The following is a 22,885-nucleotide window of genomic DNA, read 5'->3' on the forward strand; positions in this document are numbered from 1 at the left end:
GTGTGAAAGTAGACCCATCTTCAACCACATGAAAAAAGACTGCCTAGTCAGCTCTGTGCACAGCACAACAAACAAAAAGTTATATACAGATGATTTTCTTGTGCCAAACAACTTAAATGAGGTTTTGAAGTCTGTAAGCTGATGTACCAAATAGCAGCTGCAGTCTTCCTCTGCAGCTGTATCACTGAAAACAAACAAGTTTTTTTTTTTTTCTTTTTCTGAGCAACTCGTGACGGCGGTTTTAAAAAGAAAAGAAAAACAGATTCTCGTTTCTCACAGATAAAATCAAACGTGTGTCGGGGAGGAAGAGTTTGCTGAGAAACAATCGCGAGAGACACGACACCGCGAATGAACTGCATATCCACTAAATGGAAACAAGACAAAAAGGAGAATATTGTGTTTCAAAATGTGAACTGTGCATAGGTCAGAATTGCCTGTTGAACAAGTTATTTTTACACAAACACTTTTAGTATTGGCAGGGAATTAGTCAATGTAACTTCATAAAAATATAAGTCTTGAAGCCGTTACCAATCTTTTTAAAGGACTCATATTATACCCTATTTCTACAAGTTAACCTCATTCCCTGGTGTCCTAATGAACGGGTCTGTGACATGGTCAAAATACCATAAGGATGAAGCACCACAGTAGTTCAATCACCCTGCCAAAACAGCCCTGTTCAGAACGCTCGGCTTTTCTTTAAATGCAAATGAGACACAGGAAACTACGTCAGGGTCACTGAGGCTCCGGCAGCTAACAGCAGTTAGCATTTGGAAAAGCCATCATTTGCCGACTCTTACCGGCACATTGCCGTCATATATAACATGTATCCACTGGACACGCAAATCCTCTGAGGCTGGAAGTTTGTGTAGAACTCTGTGCTGCACTGTGGAGACAAGAATAGAACACTTCACGTAATTTATTAGTCTGATGTCAGATTACGTGCAGAAGTGCGAGGCGGACCACAAAAACATCACAAAGACATCTTTTTTCACACTTTGCCTACGCATAGGGCCTCCAGAGTCCCAAATATAAGTATTAAAACGACTAAAAAAGTTGATTTTGCATAATATGTCCCCTTTAATTCCTTAAGAAACTGTTTGCAGCTTGCAATGCCAAATACCATTAGCATCAACTGCACATTTGGAGGTCTCTGTCATATGAAAGGCCTTCACTGCTTCAGTGTCACATCATGACTCGTGGAGACAAGTTCCAACTGCAGCTAGAGGACATAATTTCATACACCGACTTAAGCTGAGCCACCCGAACCTTAAGAGGAAAACCTCTCAAGTTTTTAAAAGTGCATACCAGTTCCTTGAAGCAAAAAGAAGAAAAGGAAAGACGACCTACAAGACAGAGGCCTTCAAACCTGTGCTCTGCCTCGGCACATGTGTGTGTGTGTGTGTGTGAGAGTGAAAGAGAGAGAAAGAGTGAGCATCGTCAAGCTTTCATGTCTAAGGAGCCAAATAGCTGGTTTCTCATTGGCTGATGTTTGCCTCCAGGTGGTTTTGTCACACTCGGTTAGTGTTTGATGAAATGTCCTGGCCCTTTGATCTGAAGTGAAAGTAGGCACATGCATAGACATGCACACACAAACGCACATATCCTATCTTAGTGAGGACACTCATTGACCCTTACTCTAACTAGGAGTCTCACTGAAACCCTTAAAGGTGTCAGAGGGTAGCATAGTTCAGAAATATCACTTTCCGGAAATGTCCTCACTGTCTAAGGTCTAATGGTGGTTCTTATGGTGGTTCCCCAAGGTATCATGAGTATGGGTCACTTTTTTAAATATATGCATTCCATGCACAGTCACTGTGACATCACCACCAGCTACTTGCATTAAGCAAACATACCAAGTACATGGAAGTATGCACTCTCTCTCAGACACACACACTCGTACACAAACACACCAGTCCACACAAACATATCAGACAAAATTTGCTGATCTAATCTCCTCCAGCAGTTCAAAGAGCGGCGCTCTCTAGACGAAGAGTAAATATGGTTTTAAGTTTTCAGACGTTATTCAGACTCCCCTGATCTTTTGTGCCGCACAATCTCGAGCAATGACAAGCGCTGTGAGGTGAAAAGGTCAAACACAAAGACCTTTTCTCTACTACGCAAACGTACATTTCCATGTCCTCTGTTTAATATGCCAGTGAGCATACAGAAGTGTGTGTGTTGTGTGCATATGTAGGCCTATACGTGTGTTAAGAAACAGTGTTCCCACACTTCCTCAAAGCCTAGATTTCTGGTGAGGCAGACTCTTTATAAAAAAAAAAAGCCCTAAGGTTCTGGGCTTTGCCACAACTTGAAGGCAGAGGGGAAGGACGAAGAGGGAAGACAGATGGACGGTGGGGGTGTGGAGGAGAATAAGAAAGCTAGATAAGGAGGTGTGGTGCGGTTGAGAGGCAGGATTCGTGCTAAACTGTGGCCCAGAGATGAGGCATCTTTATCAGGCACAGAGGCAGCTTCCCAGGCACCTCAATAGTGTGCAGAGATTGGGAGGTTTTGGGATTAATTGTGCGCATTCATTCTGGTAAACGACTATTCTAGCTGCAAACGTCTGGTTTTTAATGGATTATGTACATAGGTGTATAGAGGCCCATTTACAGTGTTCTAATGGTACATTGTGTTTGCACAATGTACCATTAGCTGAACAGCTGAAAACAGATTTGCTGGTTCTTTGACGAAAGCAAAATGATTATTTTGAATAAAAATCATTATTTCTAATCTTGTCAATGGCTTCTATTCATTTGCAACTCTTTTGATTGATAAAAGTGTGAGTTTTAATGGAAAACGCAAAAATTGTACTGTATAGGTGACCCCAAACTTTTGAACGGTAGTGTGTTTCCACCGATATTCTGTTTCTCATTCTTTTATTCCAACAGCTCCGAGTGTCTTCTCCTAAAACAACCCCCCATCCTCTGTATCCCTCTCTATCTTTTCCTTAAACACACGTGTCTTTGATGAGAATCCATTCATGGATTTAATGGATTTCTCTGGACTTTTTTCCAGGATCTGGGAGATGTGTCGAGAAAAAAAAAGAAAAAGCTGGCCTGCCCAAGCTCTGCTTCCAAGAGCACAGTGGACTGCAGAGGACAGCATTTTTGTCTGCATCAAAAGAATGAGTGAAATTTCCAGCTTACAAAACAGGGTGAACAAGTCAATATGGATCTGAGGCCTGGCTGACTTCAATCACACATGGAGGGAAAAAAAGTGAGTGCAAGTTTTCCTGCCCCCTCCGAAGTAAAACTTGGTAGAGATAGATTTGAAAGAGGGTAAAAAGGGGGGGAAAGTGAGATATTCAACCTTTGGTGAGTTTTTTCTTTAAGCTTTCATTTTCAGCTGACAGAGAGGACAGAGAAATCATTTATCTATTTTATGAAAAAGTCAAACTTGCACATTACCGATAGCGTTATCGGTCTGAGTTCAATATTCATCCCCACAGCTTTGAATCAACTCGAAACTCCCCAAAGAACTATCAATTATTTTTTCACCATGTACAAAAAGCAAGCAGGGATATCATTTACAGAGTGACAAAACTTTAACAACAACTTTAGCCTTCACATCCAAAAAGAGAGAACATAGGAATTATGATGAGTGTCTTTACTTGAAATTAAGTACTCTCTGTTCCTTGGATCTATCTCCCCTCAGTACCCATGGTTCTGTGAACCATGTGGAGCTAAAATGGCTGCCTGGGTGCATTGGAGGTCCCTGCATTCCGGGGCTAATGCTGCGCAGGTGGAGTGAGATGGTGTCTAATGAAAAATGCTCTCTTTGATGGGCCCTGCTGAGGGATTAGGTTCTGATCAACACCATCCTAGGTCTGCTTCCTGCAAGACCGGCACAAGATTATGGGTGATTTCCAAAATGTGGGACCAGTTTCTGGCGAGGGAGCAAGTATGACCAAGAAAGAAAGCAAGACAAAAGCAATGAAGAAAACAAAACAAGAAGTTCTAATTGAAGAAGAAGTTCTTCCTGGTTTGCAAAAAGCAAAGCAAGATAATGGAACATCTCAAACATCCCATTAATGAAGAAGAGTCAACCAACAGACTCATCAAGATTACTCATCACAAGTGCACAGCCCTAAATATCTAGATGTATACGTTTGGTTAGATAAAGTAGTGCAAAAACAGTATAACCCTAAGACTGCAGATGCTGCTGCTGGTTCATTCAAGTTAGCAGCAAGTGAAAACATGAAAACTGTCACAAAATCCCTCAAACTTGTCTCTACCTCATTGCCCTCTTGTCCTTTCTCTCCCCCTTTCTGTCCCCCATTTTTCCTTTCACCCCAACCGGCCGAGGCAGATGGCCGCACATCTTTGAGTCTGGTTCTGTCAGAGATTTCTTCTTCTGTTAAAAGTGATTTTTTTTCTCTCCACTGATGCCTAGTGTTTCCTCATTGTGTGAATTGTTGGTCCATGTACAGTGCCTTGAGATAATGTATGTTATGATTGAATTAACCTTTTTTCCTCCATAAACTGATACCTGCCATCTCTGGCCTTCACTGCTAGTGTTACGTCATGACTACAGTAGCGGAGACAATTTCCAACTCCAGTTAGAGGACAACCTGCCAGACAGAGTGCTGTCATCTATTGCCTGCCCTTCACCCACCTTTTCCTGGGCAGCATCCTTCGCCTGCTGGTTGCTTCTCTCAAGGTCACTGCGCATGCGCTCCATGTCAGACCGGAGGCGGTCCAGGGTCACCTCCTTGTCCAGGAACGCCCTTTGCTTTTCCTCTTCCCGAAGCGCCGCCTGCTCCGCAAGCTGTTTCTGATGATGGGACTGGGTCCTCTTGAGTTCATCGCGCAGACTTGACAACTGAGCTTCGAGATCGAGTATAGTCTGGTGGGAAAAAAAAGGCAAAGACAGAGATGTAACTAAAGCCCAGCAGTTATCTCATGGCTTTGAAAAGTAGAAACTCTTAGTCAAGTTATAATGACTTCCTGTTCATAGGCCATAAATGTTGTCACTGGTATAACTGAATCACAGGCTGAGAAATTGTGAAATAAGTGGCAAACCAACAGAAAACGATGACATCACCATCATATTTTAATGGTTTATTATACTTTTAAGTTTTCAAATTCATATGAAGATAGATTTTAAAGTACCTAAAACCACCTAAATGTAGTTTTGAATCGTTCTTCTTTCTGGAGATATACAGATATTACCTTTCATTTCATATGATACCTGGTTTATTTCTTCTGTGTAGATGTGAGCAGGCTGCTGCGATGGTCTGACCCCCTATCTTGACCTCTTGCCCTGCCTTGAAAAGAGCCCTTTAATAGTGCTGCCAGCGAAAGTCAACAAAACAGAACAAGAGTGCTGAGAAGTACTATACTCCTGTGTCCATTGAAACACCACACGTGTAATGAAGTTACACCTCAAGACAGTGAGGGGTAAGCTTAGGCTCACACAGCAATTACAGAAAACTCTTTCCAATATCAAAACAAAGACAAACTAGCACAGAAACAACAGCATCATTGCAGTTTATGTCTCCATCCAATCCAATCCGCACAAAGTGTTATTCAAACTGCATTACAATGTATACAATCACAATTCCAGCGTGGGGGAACTAGGAGCAGTTGGAAGCCACTGAGCAGGACCAACCAGACTGAACGTCAGTGCCTTGGTCAGGGGCACTGACAGGAGCATTACTCTAACACGTGTTTTAATGTTAGAAGGAAACCCGAGTACCCAGAGAAAACCCACACGCTAACCACTGTTCCACCGTGCAATGCAGTGGACATGCCCACAATCCTTTGCATGTCAATGTTTTGCAGGGATAAAAAAAAAAAAAAAAAAGGTCGCTACCACAATTCAAATGTTCTCTGGGTCCACCAGTTTATTATATTGTTTTTATTTATCACAAGTTACCATAAATGATGGCTACCACAAAATGCATCAACTGTACACTTCATAGATTCATAGAAATCAAAGGATCCTTGATTTTAGAAGCACTTATAGAGCTCTGGACATCATGTGACTCAGTTTGCTCACAGCACTATGTCGGCTGGACAAGCTCCAGAAAGATGAATGGTCTTTAAATCCACAGAAATCAAGCAAAATAAACAAAAAAAAAAAATCAAAAGGAAATCACAGAACCCAACAGACTGAATATATCTTACAATACCAATATTCAAGGCCTGCAGCATTACATCTTCAACTTTCTGATAAACTTCCCCTCACTCTACTCCAGAGAACAAAAGCGAAAGCACTAAAAATAAACTTTACTTAAAGATATTTAAGTTGGAGTCTGCAACAACTCTAAAGTTGGCATGCAGATTCACAGTACAGCTTTAAATACACATTCTTTTACATCAGCACATCGATTGTCTGTGGGTTCCCATCACTCCATCTTTTACGGTCATTTTGAGTGTGTTTTATTGCAGTGATCCACAGGATCTTTGGTGATCCAGCAATAAAGTCTCCAATTAGTCTGCCCCTGTCTGTTTCATCATCCTGGGTGCACGACATCTCTCCACCATCCTCACTTTTTAAGAATACAGCCGGTAAAGAGACGATTTGCCTGACATTATTGCCAGGTCTAACAGCGTAATTCTCTGCAAAAAATGGTGTTAACTTGCTTGCCTGATGATAACAGCTATCGGAGCTAGTGACTTAGTTTCATTTTAGTCTTATTAAGAAGAGTATAAACATGTCTCTAGAGTTTGACAGAACTGCCGTGATGTTTGCAAAGACAAATGAGGAGAGAGATACAAAACTGAAAGGGTTTCTTAATGGAAATGTCAAAAAAAAAAAAAAAAAGCACGAGTGTGACAAATATTTTATGCCCACAAAAGGACATAGAATGCCGAGCAACATGACACAGTTAAGGAACGCTGATGCTGCTGATTTGGTTTAATTTAAATGAATTAAATGAAAGGCAGCCCTACCTCACACACACACACACACACACACACACACACACACACACACACACACACACACATTCTTGTACTTGCTGCATACTGAGGACCGGGTAAAAGAGCTGACAAAGTGAGGACCAGCATTTCCACTTTATAAATCAACACAATTACAACTATCTACTTCATGAATGACATCGACTAAAATTTGACCCAAAATGTTTGGTCCAAAATTAAAAAAAAAAATTGACCCAAAATTTGACAAAAACGTCATACTATACTGTCATCCAAAATGTGAAAAAAAATTTGACCCAAAATTTTTGGTCCAAAATTTGAAAAAAATGTGACGCAAAATTTTTGGTCCAAAATTTGAAAAAAAAAATTGGACCCAAAATGTTTGGTCCAAAATTTGAAAAAAAAATTGATGCAACATTTTTGGTCCAAAATTTGAAGAAAAAAAAAATTGGACCCAAAATGTTTGGTCCAAAATGTGAAAAAAAATTTGACAAAAAAATTATGCAACATTTTTGGTCCAAAATTTAAAAAGAAAATTGGACCCAAAATGTTTGGTCCAAAATTTGAAAAAAAAAATTGGACCCAAAATGTTTGGTCCAAAATTTGAAAAAAAAATTGGACCCAAAAGGTTTGGTGCAAAATTTGAAAAAAAAATTGACGCAAAATGTTTGGTCCAAAATTTGACAAAAAAAGTCATACTTTATACTATGTATATATTTTTTTGACATGTTGCTATAACATGAGTATAGCATGTTATAGCAAGGAAGTGATTTCAATGAAAACAAAGTGAGGACCGACCAAAATGTCCTCACTCCGTAAAAATGACCTCACTTTGTTGGTTAAAAACCCCCGCTGGTCCTCAGTATGCCGCAAGTACAAGAACACACACACACACACACACACACACACACACACACACACACACACACACACACACACACACACACACACACACACACACACACACACACACTTATTGAAGCATTTGTTATATTTAGGGTTCATAATTCATATCGTATCAATACATCTTTTTCTTGGGCAAAATCTGATCCAGTAACCTTGAACAGTATCACACCAATGCTAATATATATGCTACTATGACATGATTATTCTAATGAGAAAAAACAAGTGTAGACATAAGAGCCACATTATAGTTACTGTGTTTCACTCCTCTCAACCATTGCATGTATGCTGCAGCGATTGCACATCCTCATTCCTCTCCTCGTTTGACGTTCTTTCTTACTGTGGTTCGCCTCCTGCCCACCAACCCCTCCCTCTGCTCAAACGCCTGGGCATCCAAGGACAGAGGCGCGCTAAGGCAATAAGACAGAAAGTGTCTAAAGTCTTTTTTAGCGGGCACTGGGGAGAATTAAAGCGACTTCAAAAGGAATGTCACAAAAACAGGCAGCTGCTGTGGCTCTGGGTTACTGTATACTTCCTCCTACACTGGCACACAGACAGATCCAGCTGTGTGCACGAATTCACAGGCATCCACACATTGTCTTGCTGTCATATACTGTACATATGACGGCATGCAGCACATAAGTAAACAAACACAAAGTGCAGTCCTCTATCGCTGCGTATACCGCTCGCATGTCTCCACAACATTTCCAGTCTTTCCTCTCTGCCACTGACTTCAAGGGCAGGCAGCTATCAGATCTGAGACCACAGAGTCTTTAATGTATAATTCTCTTTAACGAATGCGGACGATCTCTCTTCCGAAAAAAGCTTTTAATAAATGAGAGTATAACCTTCCAGAACAGAGGCACTGGCGTGCAACGGGGGGGGGGGCATCTTTCTTTTGGATGTAAGTGAGTGCAGGCTACATTTTACCATGCTGATGTGAGGCTTTGTGCAGCAGCAGCAGCAGCAGCAGGTCTCAATGACAATAGGAGAGTGTCAAAGGAAATATACTGGGTCACAGTATGTCAGAGAAGAAGACAAAAGACTGGCAGAAAGATAGAAAAGAGGAAAAAAGACCGGGGGACTCGGGCTAAAGGATGATGCATGTTTCGTCAGCGAAAATGTTGATGTATGACAACTTTTCCTCCATACGTCCAAGGTGCTTTTTGGACTGAAGAGCGCGATGTACAAACTCTATCTGATGACGTCACATACCACTCCTTTTGACTCGTCTGTTAAATACAAGCCATCATAATTCACGGACCTCAATGAGATTTTGTTTTGACAGCATATTTACATAAGTGACATCAAAAGAGTCCCGGCTTCGGGGTAACTTCTCGTCTCCGATTAGCTTGATTGATCAGAAAGTAGATGCGTGATAAAAATGAATGCAATAAAAAAACTTACGTATTCACACGGGACAGTAATAATCATTTTGTGTTGTAATATCAAATAAAGTTGACAATGCAAAAAGAGATTCCCACAGTGGATGTTGACTTGGTAAACACAGGTGTAATTTATTCTAACATTCTTAATAAATCTATTATCCAGCTCGTGTGTGTACCGGCTCACAGACACACATAAATGGAACAGAGCCATAATTATATCCCGTAAGTCACACCTGTGCTCTTCCATAAAGGACGACAAATGAGATTCTACATGTTAGCATAGGGCTAACATAGGCCAACTGATAGCATCTGCTTTCAGTCTTTAATGAGTGACATTAGTTTGTTCAGCTACATTACCGTTCAAAGGTTTTGGGTCAGTTAGAAATGTCCTTATTTTTTGAAGGAAAGGCACTTTTTTTTTCAATGAATATAACATTAAATGAATCATAAATACACCCTATACATTGTTAATGTGGTAAACGACTATTCTAGCCACAAACGTCTGTTTTTTTAATGGAATATGTACATAGGTGTATAGAGGCCCATTTCCAGCAACCATCTCTCCAGTGTTCTAATGGTACATTGTGTTTGCTAATCGCGTTAGAAGGCTATTGGATGATTAGAAAACCCTTGAAAACCCTTGTGCAATTATGTTAGCACAGCTGGTTCTTTGACAAAAGCAAAGTTTGAAGGGCAAAATTATTATTTTGAATAAACTTGTCAATGTCTTGACTTTATTTTCTATTCATTTTGCAACTCTTTTGACGAATAAAAGTGCGACTTTTAATGGAAAACTTGGACTATTTGTATAGGTGACCCCAAACTTTTGAACGGTAGTGTAAATCAAAGCTAAGTCTTACTAAAACTTTCTACACCTCCCATTACCACAACCGTCATTCTCGTGAATAGACAGTTTCCCTGACACGCAAGCAAAACTTAGCAATAGCGGTTTAAGCTGTAGAGTTTGTATACATGTAGGTATTTTGAGAAGGCGGAATAAGATGCAAATGAGCTATTTAGCTATCTCATAGACCCGATTATGTACATGGTTCCTGTCAACTAAACTAAGCAGACACCCACTACCCAATCAAATAACCTGACAGTTTTCGACCATAAACACAAATAATTGGTCTCAATTCAGTTTTATTGTTGTCAACCAGATAAACATCCACTTGGCTGAAAGCCATGATGTGATGTATGCACATGCAAAATGGCTTCATTTAAAGACAAGTATGCTTTTACACACTCTTAGTACACACTCGCCAACGTGGCTCAACATCAAGCAAAAAATAATAATCAGCTGAGTTCGAAGACAAGTTCTCAGATGTATATGAGATGATGATGTAAAGGCTTTACAATGACACGCCACTGCAAGAGATCCCCGAGTAATAAGACAAGACTGACTAGACAATGAAAGACCTGAGGGACCAATCATTTGGTAAATGACAACACACACACACAAGCACTGAGACAATCAGTGTCCACACTGCACTGGCTGTGTGCCTTGTTCTCTTCTCTTCATCACAAATCCTCTTAGCTTTGACTTTATTCTGTCATAACCCTCTTGATGAACTCATCTTAATCACAAACTCAGGACTGAGAATCTTTGAAAAAAAAAAAAAAAAAAAAAAAAGAAGACACTGACAGCATCATTACTTAGTCCATCACAGGCCGGACAACAAAAAGACCTCACAAGAATCACATGCTGTCCCAGGTTGTTTGAAATCCAGATGGTGTGTGTGTGTGTGTGTGTGTGTGTGTGTGTGTGTGTGTGTGTGTGTGTGTGTGTGTGTGTGTGTGTGTGTGTGTGTGTGTGTGTGTGTTCTTATATAAAAAGGACAAAAAAGACAATAATTCTGGAGAATCACACCCATAATAGTTTCGAGATTGGACTCAAACGAACACATTCTGTTGTTTGTTTGCATCAAAGGCTTCACATTTAAACTAAATGTTGAAACCTCTGAAAAACCTCACAGACACACAGTGGAGAACGATTATGTTCGAGGGGATTCATTTTGTGGAGAATTGTTAAATGTTCAAGCACCCTAAAATTGTCGTAGTAAAATATTGTTTTCCTTTAATATATTACAGTTTGAACTGTTCTCTGGCGTATGTACTGTGCACACAGGAGGACACATTTTTGGAAGGAGGCAAAACAATGAACGCCACTACACTAGAATTTGAGTGCGATAGAAGGTAAGGTGGTTTTGGTTTCCTAAATCCAGAACAGTACACGAAGCTCCTACATCCTCTGGTGGGCATTGATCAGCTAACAGAACAACATGGCACTCGCTACAGGCAAACACGTTTCATCAGCAACATTTATTTCATCATCCTCGGCTTCCTTTCACGGTTTTTATAAACGGATTAAAAAACACTTTATTCCCTTAAAGGGAACGGCACGCAAGGTCTTAAAATCAGCTGCTTAATTTAGTTCAACGGGAATTTCATAACACGTAACGTCTCTATCAGTAAAGGGAAGATAATTAAAACATATGAATTTAATCGCGCTGAGACAAGCGCCGCGTACATGACAGTTGGGTTACACAGCCTTTACGATGTGTTGCGCCTACACAGTGAAGTCAAGTCAGAGCTTCTTGGATAACAAACTTGAGTGGGATCAGGACAATGTGTCCCTGTGTACATAATCTTCCCTCCAGCCGCTGCTACGACTCAATGACTCTCCTCCTCAAACACAAGGCAAGAGTCAGGAATGCTATTTATTTCTGTCCCGCCACATCAAGGGGATGAGCGGGTATTACTCATCCTGAGAGTGTGTGACTGACATTTGCTGTTCTTTTAGCCAAACTGTCCTTCCACTGATTCCAAGAACCCAGAGCAGTGTGCAAAGGAGAGAGAGAGGCAGAAATAATGAGGTCTGGGTTCAATCTTCACAGGAAACATTTGGGTTGCACATTACCGACATGTCACTTGATGATAATATCGTTGTCTGGTGAGATTATGTTGTTTAATGGGGCTGGAAAAAATCCAAGGACAGCCAGGAGCACAGGAAACAATGAAGGAAAGAAGCTGCAGCATGTGCTGGAAAGCAAAGTATTCTGTGTGGATGATCACAAATCAGTTTATATTTTCACCAGTGAAGGGCAACATTAGCTGTGCGCTGTAGTATCGGTGTGACAGATCAAGAGTTCGCAAGGGGTAAACAACCTTGGTAATGCATGAGTGTTTAACAGTAAGTGGATCTGCTCAATATATATATAAAAAAAATATCTCATCTTTAATACATTGCTACTGCTGCTGGGATGTCAGCTTCTTGTCATTTTAACAGCACATCCATGGAGCAGTGCTCACACAGGAAGCCAAAAACCCCTGCAGTTTCACAAACCCCACCATCGTTTTCCAAGGCTTGAATGAGAATCTGATTTCTGTCACTTTAATATCTGACATTAGTCAGCCGTGTGATCGCTACTTAAAATGCTGCACAAGTAAACAGGAGTTGAGAATGTGAGATGAGGGCCTCGAAGGTTTGTTTCCTTTCACATCCAGAGATCACGAGATTTGTCACAAACACACATCACTTTGACATGACTTGGACAGCATGTTTTCAGCTAAAAAAAATTGTGTGTCTCATTGTGACAGCATCTGCAGAAAAGCAAATAACATACTAGCTGGTGCCATCAATGGGGCCAGAGATATTTCCCAAAAAATTCAAAAAAATGGTAGAGGGATGTAAAGTAAAAGAAGCAGCACTTCCTACTCATGTTTTTTGTTATTAAGCTTTAAGAAATTTTTAGTAGTATGGTGGTTTAAAAGAGGTTAAAAACAATGCAAATAAGAAGTGGCCATTAGTGCGAACATCCAAACAGTACCACAGTTGTTAATATAAAGGAGGGGAAAGAAGTTCAAATATTGCAGCAGATGCCTTATTTTTTATTTGTGGTTATCTCTTAACACCCTAAAACTTAGCTGTGCAGAGTAATTACAAAATAAAAATGTAAAATACTTTACGTTAAGTTTGATTTCTGTTGCGATTCATTTAGCGTGAGGCACAACCATCTGTGCACACATTTGCGGTGAATGCGCGTGTCCGTCTGAATCGCTATCCAAAGCTAATGATGAACATAATGTCAATTTAAATCAAAAGCTTGATGAGCCTAATGCATCCCCCAGTTGGAGGCTGATTAGGCAAAATGGTTTCCCACAGAGCTCCAAGCTAGCCCAGGCTGCAGGGAGGCGAAGACTGAGCGAGGGGGTATGAGATGAAGACCTGCTGCTGGTCTAGCTAAATGGAAACGGAACAACTTCTCATTGTCAGAGATGTCCATTAACACAGACACAAATGTCACGCAGTCTTTGTGGCAGTCCGAGTCGTAACAAGGGAATATCCTCCATTTCCAGATGGGAGATCGATACCTGTGGTGAGAGGGGAACGCCAAGCGGTTTCGGTGGAAGCACAGGGCGCTGGTCCGCAACCGTACAGCGGAAAAATAAAAGATTCAACCCAGTGTTTTGAAATATAAATTGTGTGTCTCTGTGACTTAATTCCAGGAGTCACATCATGAAACGGGCTTAAAATAAGTAATATTAACAACAACAACAAAAAACATTATTATGTTTTTCAAAGTTGTTTCACGGCGCACATTTTTTCAACTTTCTCTAACGCACCCCACTGCTTTTACAACCCCAAAAAATGTTCATTCAAATATCAAGATTTTTGACTTCATATAATAAAGCTTTTTTTTAATAAGTGTCTTTATAAGCGACTGTTGACACCCTGTTGGAAAACGTCAATTAGCAAAATCCAAAAACGTTTGTTCACAGGAAAGCGGTGTGTCCGCTTGTGTGTGTGAACGCGGAACAGTGGAGACCCCCTACCTGAGCGCCGTGCTTCCTCCACTCCTGGGTGTGCTGTTGGTGCTGTTGCAGCGTGGCCCTGGCCTGCCTCTCCACGCTCTCCACCTCCCGCTGGTGCTCCTGGACCTGGCTGTCCTTTTCCGCGCTGTGCTGTTGCTGTAGCCGCGTCCTTTCTTGCTCGTGCTGCATGCGCTGCTCAGCCATCTGATTGGACAAGCAGGCAAGGAGAGACTTCATCAGCCAACACACACTCAGAGCAACCCTGTCGTCATGACGACTTGTCCGTCCATCCTTTCTTCATAAAAATCCCCCTATGCCTGTCCTCCAACCAGAACACCATTGTGTTTGGTGTTTGGTAAAATCGGTAAAAAAAAAAAAAAACCCAACAAAAACGAAAAGTTTCTCCGCTTCTTTGCTCCGTCAGAGGAAAACATGATGTGATGCGTTTACATCTGGCTCACTCCCCGGCCCTCCCACCTCTCCTGCCAATTGTACGAACTGGTCCTCAATGTCCCACTCTTCTCTCTTTTAAAATCTGTCCCCCTCGCCCCGTTCAGCAATCGGCATATAAAAGAGCAGCTAGTTTGAGCTGTGCATGCGAGCTGGCAGGGGTTAGCCATCTGGCTGCAGTAAGTACCCAATGCCCCATGCTATGCGCCTGACAGCAGCGAAAATCGGCTTAGGCGATGACAATGATGATCATTTTGAATCAAAACGAAATAAAATTGGGGAGAGAAACGAGGACGGCAAAATATAAATTATATCCTAATAAATCCAACTGTATATACACAATACACGGCTGCTATCACAGGGATATATGCAGCTAATGAATCAGAATATAGGAAGCACCTGTGTGCACCAATCGACAGGAATACTTAGTTAAAGTATAAACATTCAGATTCACAGGAGTTGCAGCCAACTATCTACAATACAGTAAGGGGAAATAAAACACGTCTAATGGGATGCAAAGCTCCAATTTTTCAGGGCTTAATCGTCCTGTCATCTGAAGCAAGTCCCAGTGTTGCTGTGAGCGGCGTCACCTGCTGAGAGGTGAGCATTGGCAGCAGAACTCCCAGCCCCAAGCCTTTCCCAGGCTCTGTTCTATTCCCACTCCCCCATGGCGGGAGGACCAGTGACCCCCACACCATCCCGCCGTGCAGTCCCAGCCGGAGCCTTGAAAGGACAGCAGGAGCCTGGGGCCCATTTGCCTCCCCGCTTTGAAGCTAATCCCCAGCACATTGTGCTTGACGGCACCCTACCTGGCCTGCCAGAAAGGTGGAGATCCACAGCCCAGTGCCTGAGCTATCCATGGCCCTATCTTCGGATGTTGCATGCTATTCAAAGCAGGTGATGAATGAGGGCCTATCTACAGGAAGCCGGATTCTGTCCTCGGCAATGAGACGGAGGCCACAATGGACACTTTATTTTGGCAGCCAAGAATTTACCCTTAAGCTTTTGGGAAAGTTTTGCAAAATTTCCTCTAAAACGGCCAACTGGAGGATTAATGGCTGGATAGATATGTATTTTCTCCCTGTGGATGGCACACATATACAAAAACACACATCTATATCCTCACCACCAAGGTACCAGAACTTAACAGAACACCACAAAGCTCCATTTGACAAATACTATGCAGAAAGTGGGCAACATCCTCCACATGACACGGTGTACTCGTCCGTCAACAGTACCTTCCACAAACAGACAAACATGGATCGCCTTCATTCTCCATTCAAGGGCGAAACAGATACAAATCGAATCCACAGCCAGAAAACGTTGTCCAACAGTGATAGATTCATTCACACCAGTCAAAGCTGACAGACTGATAAGCAAGCAATTGCTTTGAAGACTCCCCCAGCAGGATAGCAGGACATGTGGATAGAGGAACTGTGGGATGGCATCCTGGTTGACAGTTTCGCTCCTGTTTAGAGTCTTAGGCCAGAGGGATTCTGGAGGAAAGAAGGGATCTGAGGTGAAATGAGGCTAAAGAAATTGACTGGATAGATCCATTGTGAGGGAAGAAAAACAGCACAAGGAAAATGCGCAAAAGGCGATGACAGTGAGCAGACACAGCGAGGAGCCTGGTTGTGACATCACGCAGCGAAAGCATGCAGCGGAGGATGCTGGGTGCTGCGGTTCTTAAAGGGACCGACATGGCGCTTACGAGGGAAGACTGAGTTGGTTATAGCACAGCTTGGTGCCACAGATACAGAGTGGGTCTGGTGTCAGCCTCGGCCAACGTGGTTGTGTGTGTGCATTGAGACAGGACAGTGAGGTAATGGGCTTCTTTCAGCCTCTGTTTGGGAAGGAGGGAGAGACGATGAGGCTGTAGAGGCGAGCAGGACAGAAGGTTTGTCTGCTCTCAGCAGGGGAGGCTGGGGTATTTTCTTTTTTTTTGTAGGGGTGTGGGGGCCTTTTATTCCTCATTTTAGGGTTTGAATTAAAGATGGCCAGTGAAGCCCAATTTATACTCCTGCGTAAAGTGCTCTACGTAGGTTACACAGAGCCCTCTGCGCTGACGGATAGCCTGCCTGAGAGACTCTGTGTCGTCTCCGGCTGCACAAAATATTTTTAAGTGTCCGTCACTCCGTCAAGGGACAACGGAGACGGCAAGGGGTGTGATTGGTCCTCAGGATAGGCCGAGCTAAGCTGCTCTGTGACGGCCACATTGCGCACCGAGCGTCCACAGAGGCGAAGCTGATCACCGCCGACAACCTCGCTGTCAAACTCTAAATATGTCTTAATACACACAGCACATGTTTAGACTCTAAATGGCTAATTACTCGCCTCAAATTATCTTAAAACTGCGTTCCGGGACACAGAAAAGTGAGAAACGGACACTGTTATTCAGCTGCAACAACAATAGTCTTTCTCTCTTGGACGCCATTGCTCACTGTAGCCAAAAGCACAACAACCTCGCATAACGACCCCTACTGATCGGCCGGGAAATTGCAGTGCTAGCTGTCACCACGACGGAGAACTACGAAGGCTCGAGGGGTCTCCGTGGTTACGCAGTCGGATAACGCATTACGCAGTCAGAGAAGTATAATTTGGCATTGAGTGGCGCCGAGTATGGATATGTGTGTGCATTTTCCTGAATGTCTCTTTCCCTCAACGCCTTCATTATCTCAGTCCAGCATCTGAAGAACGAGGCTGTCGAGCACTCCCCTTCACTCTCAAGGTCAAGACCACACCAGCCATTTGACCTCATTACGCCACTGCAACGTCAAGAAGCAGAGCTCTGTCGGGTCATCACGATTCCTCGCTGCAACAAGGGTCAGCTGGAAAACAACTCCTTCATACATAGCTCCATTTTAAAGTCTCATTGAAGCTTCCCCTTTGGGGATGTTCTTTTGTGAGCATCTGAATGGACCAAACTTGACCACTGCAATCTTGTGACATCAGTCTATCTGGAGTGGAGGCATTATCCACACATGCATGCACGAAGTGGTCCACACAAAGGACTTGTGATCACACTCAAGCGTTAAGGCCACATTATACTTCTCCGACTGCGTATGCGTTATCCGTCTGCGTCACCACGGAGACGCCTCGAGCATTTATACTTCTGCGTCGTGGTGACGGACACTCGCTGCAATTTCCCGCCCGATCAGTAGGGGTCGCTGCGCAAGGTTGTTGTGCTTCTGGCTACAGTGAGCAATGGCGTCCGAGAAAGAAAGAGAGAGAAAGACTGTTGTTGTTGAAAAAGTGGCCGTTTCTCACTTTTCTGTGTCACGGAACGCAGTTTTAAGATAATTTGAGGCGAGAAATTGGCCATTTAGAGTCTAAACATGTGCTGTGTGTGTTAAGATATGACGTATTTATAGTTCGGCAGCGGCGTTATCGGCGGGGATCAGCTCCGCCTCTGTCAGGACGCCCGGAGCGCACTGAGAGCCGGCACAGAGCAGCTTAGCTCGGTCTGTCCTGAGGACCAATCGCAGCTCTTGCCGTCTCCGTAGTCCCTTGACGGAGTGACGGACACTTAAAAAATATTCCGTGCACCCGGAGACGACGCAGAGGCTCTTCGACAGGTTCTGCGTCGACGCAGAGGACTCTGCGTAGCTACGCAGAGCACTTTACGCAGGAGTATAAATTGGGCTTTACACAGAATCTACAGTTCTCACACTAACTTGCAAACACTCACACATATTAACGTGCACCCTGTGAGACACATTTATTCTCTTTGTCTATAGTTCTGTGGAACTAATGTCACCAGAGCTCATATCAGCATCATCACAAAGAAAGGCTCCTTGCCTTTATGTTTTTATCTTGATGACAAAAGCTTCTGCTAACCCTGTGTAGTTGTTTTCAACTGTCAACTGCACCCCCCCACTCTGCATGGCAGTACATTATAATTGTCACTTGCATGTTTTTTTCACACATTATAATAACAGTTGATGATTTCACAGAACAATATAACCCATTGAAGCATAACGCTGAAGGAAAAATGAGAAAAGTATCACAATTAATGTTGTTTTTCATGTTATAGAAATGGGTTCAACAAAATACTGTTTAACGATTAACAGTTTTGTTTGGAAATGTAGTTAATCCCCATATTGTTATAACCTATAACTTATATCTGAACGATGAAACATGTCTTCTTTTAGGTTCTCTTTAGGTTTTATTAGGTTGGGGCTGCTGTCACTAAGCATAGTGGATGATATTCTAATATTTTATGGTATTAAGCCAGGAAAAGAGGCTTATCCGGATGCTCCCAGCAGGATGGTTACTCTAAATAATATGATTTTGTGTCCCTGAAATTGTCCAGTGGGGCTCTATGCGAGAATGCAAATGTTAAAAGCCGAAGCCGTTCCGGATATTTTTAAAACCTCTCTTGCTGGCTCTCTGGCCAAATCTCACGATTGCCTGGATGCTATGGACATGAAAGTTCATGTCTGAAAAAAGAACTTTAGCGACCCTTCTCTTCCTTCATAATGGGTCGTCTCTTATTTCTATGACAATGCACAGTACACTTCCAGCAAGATATAGTATTTCCCACCTTTCTCTGATTTGCATTTGTGTATTCAATTGAATTATTACACCACACATCCAATTGAGGCCATTTTAAAAGATTATTTATTCTTTTCTTTTTTTCTATGAACGTCATAACCAACACAGCATTTGATGATATGTGGAGCAAATCAGTAACCGAGAACACATCCTCCAGTTTTTCTTATCAATAACACTAGCCTTTTATCCTCCACTTACAACAACCTAAGGCAAATTACATGCAGATTAAATCCCCTCTGGCCTGGAAGTGAGTGCTAATATGCTTGTTAACAGGCAGACCGTTGAAGTGCGAGTTTAGAGCTTAGAAATCAGCACAGTTATGGATACAGACAGAAAGAGGGGATGACACATCCGACAGTCCAGCACACTCCAAGACTTATGCCGTGTCATGTGATCATTCTTAATTGGACAAGGGGAGATGCGAGTCATTTCTTCTTTTTTTAAATAATTCAAAAGCAGACTTGAATCATTTATGAATCACTAAATACTTAATCGCAAAAAAGGTATATGAATGTATATATTGTTTATCAGTGCAGATCTTTATTTTGTGTCTTATATACAACTAATATTAAAAGCTGCACTAACATTACAACACTCTTTAAATCGAAGAAACCTACTGCAACTATTTTGATAATCGATTAATCGGTTTGAAGCTTTTTTTCATGATTAAAACAAGATTTCTGATTGTTTTAGCTTTATAAATGTGAATATTTCTTTGTGTCTTTGCTCAATATAACAAAGAAATCATTAAAACTGACTCCTTTTGGTTGGGGGACAAAAAAAGACATTCGAGAACATCTTCATTTCCAGTTTTGACAAACACTGATCAACGTTTTAGTAACATTTTCTGACATTTTATGGACCATTCGATTAATCTAGAAAATAATCAACAGATCAATCGATTACGAAAATAATTGTTAGTTGCAGCTCTACATAAAATATTATTCTTGTACAGTATGTACAGCATACACACAATCAACTATATTGTGTATTGTAATAATAATAATACCTTCATTTGTATAGCATATCATTAGCATAGTATTAGCTAACAATAGCTAGCATGACCACCGGTTACCGCCATGTCCACTGTACATAACATAAAACATGCACAACACTATTTGTATACCATCATGTATGACAGCTATGACACCCAGGGCAAAACACCTATGAAATATCAGCGTTAAAGCTCCCATAGAGTGGTACTATCACACATGTGAGTTATAGAGGTCTACTTACATACATTAACTTGTTTTTATGGTCATAAACCTCCTAGTTGCTGCAAACGAGCGGATAGAAATCTCTCCTCACTGAAGCTCTCGTCTGTCACGCAGTTTCAGACAGAAATCTCACACCCAGAAGACATACTGTGTTGTGATTGGCCAGCCAGCGAGGGCTTTCCCAACTGTCTTGTGATTGGCCAATACCTGGAAGTGACTTAATTAGCACACAAGCTCTCAGAAGCGCAGCTCCCCCCTTTGGAACTGTGGATGCACTGCTACTCATTATAAAAACATTGTTTTAACAATGTTTAAAAATAGCTTCGTCACGACTCCCCGCCACAGTCACTTTTTACGGCTTTGACCCGGAGTCGGACAAAGAGTTAGAAGACACTGACCAGTGTACGCAACCATATGTGCCCGGACCAGGAGGATCCGCTGTTCAGGAGAAATGCTGTTTATGTAACCAGACCGCGTTTTTCAGAAATCTAGTAGTAGTAGTAATTAGTAGCAGTAATAACAGACTGTACTGTAAAGCCGCCCAATGACATGAAAGCAAACTATATAAGCTACGGTCCCTGCCTTCTTCAATGACACTGGCTGCAGCTGATAACCATTTCTGTGGTTTAATTGAATCTGATGCTCGACAAAAGACGTCTTTCTATCAGAGAACTAGATTTCAATGAGTTATGGAAATGGTTTCGAGACTCCTTATCGGAGACAATCGATGGCGATGGGACGATAAGGTGACTGCACAGCTGCCGTGCAGATTGCATTGGTTTCCGATTGGCAATGTTTAAGATATTTATTGCGCTGCAATTTGAGCTTACTCTAAAGCGTGTCCCTTATAATGAGACATTAATCAGGCAGAACAGATGGGGAGGAATAACAACATGTCAGTCCCCTTGGCTCCAACAGGCTAAGTGTTCACTCATAGAGCAAATTTAACAATGTGATGGTAGAAGAAGGGTGAGAATCTCTTCTCTTTGATATATCAGGTGAGACATCTATTCACACATGCAGGTACAGGTAGATGGTGAAGACAGATGCATGTTAAATAAACTCATACAAACCTGCTGTTCATATTTCTGTCTGAGAGCATCAAGTTGATCCGAGAAATCTTTGGCCTGCTTCTCCCTGAGGGACTTGGAACGGGTCAGGTCCTCCTCTACCTTCCCCATCTACAGGCATGACAGGAAAAACAGATAAAAACAACTCAAATACAAGTGGCATAAAAGTTATTAGAAAAAACATTTAGGCTGCGGTCATTAAAGCTAACGTTTATATTCGGACTGAGATCAATATCAACAACATATTGTTACATATTCAGAAACAATTCATTACCATGTGCAATAACTCTCAATTTAATGTCTATTTCAATGTTATTGGCTTTATTATGTTCACTATTATGTGCAATATATCTAGATTACATCACGTCATTCCATTTGCACCACTCTTTCGGCTCTTTCATGCGATCCTATATTGTTATTGTTATTTTTGTAGTTTGTTATTATTGTAATTTTCGCAATTTTGGAGCAACCTGGGACAATAATTTCCTTTCCAGGATAATAAAGTGCTATCTTATCTTATCTTATCTTATCACAAGCTGGAAAACATGTATGTGGTTGTAAACTAGACAGATTTTTGCTCAATATTATTAACATTAGCCGATGTATGGTTTTGTATTTATATAGCGCTTTTCCAGTCTTGATAACCACTCAAAGCTGCTGTACACTACAGTTCCCATTCACTCACACTTTCATACATTTTTCTATCACTCAGCTTTCAAACCCACTCACACGCTGCCGGCACAGCCGTCAGGAGCAACGTGGGGTTAAATGTCTTGCCCAAGGACACATTGGCTTGCAGACCAGCGGAGCCAGGAATCGAACCCACGATGTAGGAATGTTCAGAATATGTTCACTATGTCGAATGCTGTCACAACTTGCAAGCAACGTCATCACAAATCGCGTTCAGCATCAGAGTGAAAGTTGCTGTAATAATTTCCACTTAATAATAATAATAAAATTTCCAATGGGAAGAAACATAGTCAATAAATGACTAAATTTTATGGTAGTGATACCGTAATAACAGCCCTATATTGGTGCCGTTATATTACCATATACATCAAGGGTTAATAATAAATGTAGCATTAAATATGTAATAGCAGTTGTACGGAAATAACTCGAAGACTGCACAGAGGAAGAGATAAGAAAGTCACAAACATCTGGCTAAGGAAATTCACAATATTTCCACAAAAATATCTCGCAACCAACCAATTTCATATCTTCTATTCAGGTGACGATAATCAATACAACTTGGAAAAGTAATTTGGTGAAATAGCGTTGTATCCGTGCTATACCGTGCTAACACCCAGGTATGTGTTGTGATTAACCCCCCCCCCCCCCACACACACACACACACCACAATAAGGCAAACTCTTTCCTTTTAGTGCAGTGTAGAAGTGGGATGCTGATTTTAAAAGGAGAAAGATAGACAGAGGAAGGGAGTGATACAGATAATCCACGTAGATATAACACCATTTGAAGACAGACGGAGGGAGATGATGACAGGAAGGATGGAGGGATGAAAACAGAGTGTGAGAGCTTCTTTTTGAAGTACTTTCTGTAACATTGAAGCCTTGGCAGGGCAACGTGATGGAGTGATGCACACGAGT

The 22,885-nt window shown here is 41.7% G+C and overlaps 1 protein-coding gene across 1 annotated transcript in view; it reads right to left on the reverse strand.

Annotated features, from left to right (window-relative positions):
* cep112 (centrosomal protein 112) overlaps positions 1–22,885 on the reverse strand; it is a gene marked incomplete at both ends in the record, with an annotated part of 113,711 nt that overhangs the window by 40,832 nt on the left and 49,994 nt on the right. Inside the window, 3 exons of the mRNA XM_083896694.1 lie at positions 4,615–4,845; positions 14,009–14,191; positions 21,282–21,389. Coding sequence (XP_083752820.1) covers positions 4,615–4,845; positions 14,009–14,191; positions 21,282–21,389 — 522 coding nt within the window. The remainder of the gene's footprint in view (positions 1–4,614; positions 4,846–14,008; positions 14,192–21,281; positions 21,390–22,885) is intronic.

Source organism: Microchirus variegatus (assembly GCF_963457635.1).
Source record: "Microchirus variegatus genome assembly, chromosome: 10".
Taxonomy (NCBI): domain Eukaryota; kingdom Metazoa; phylum Chordata; class Actinopteri; order Pleuronectiformes; family Soleidae; genus Microchirus; species Microchirus variegatus.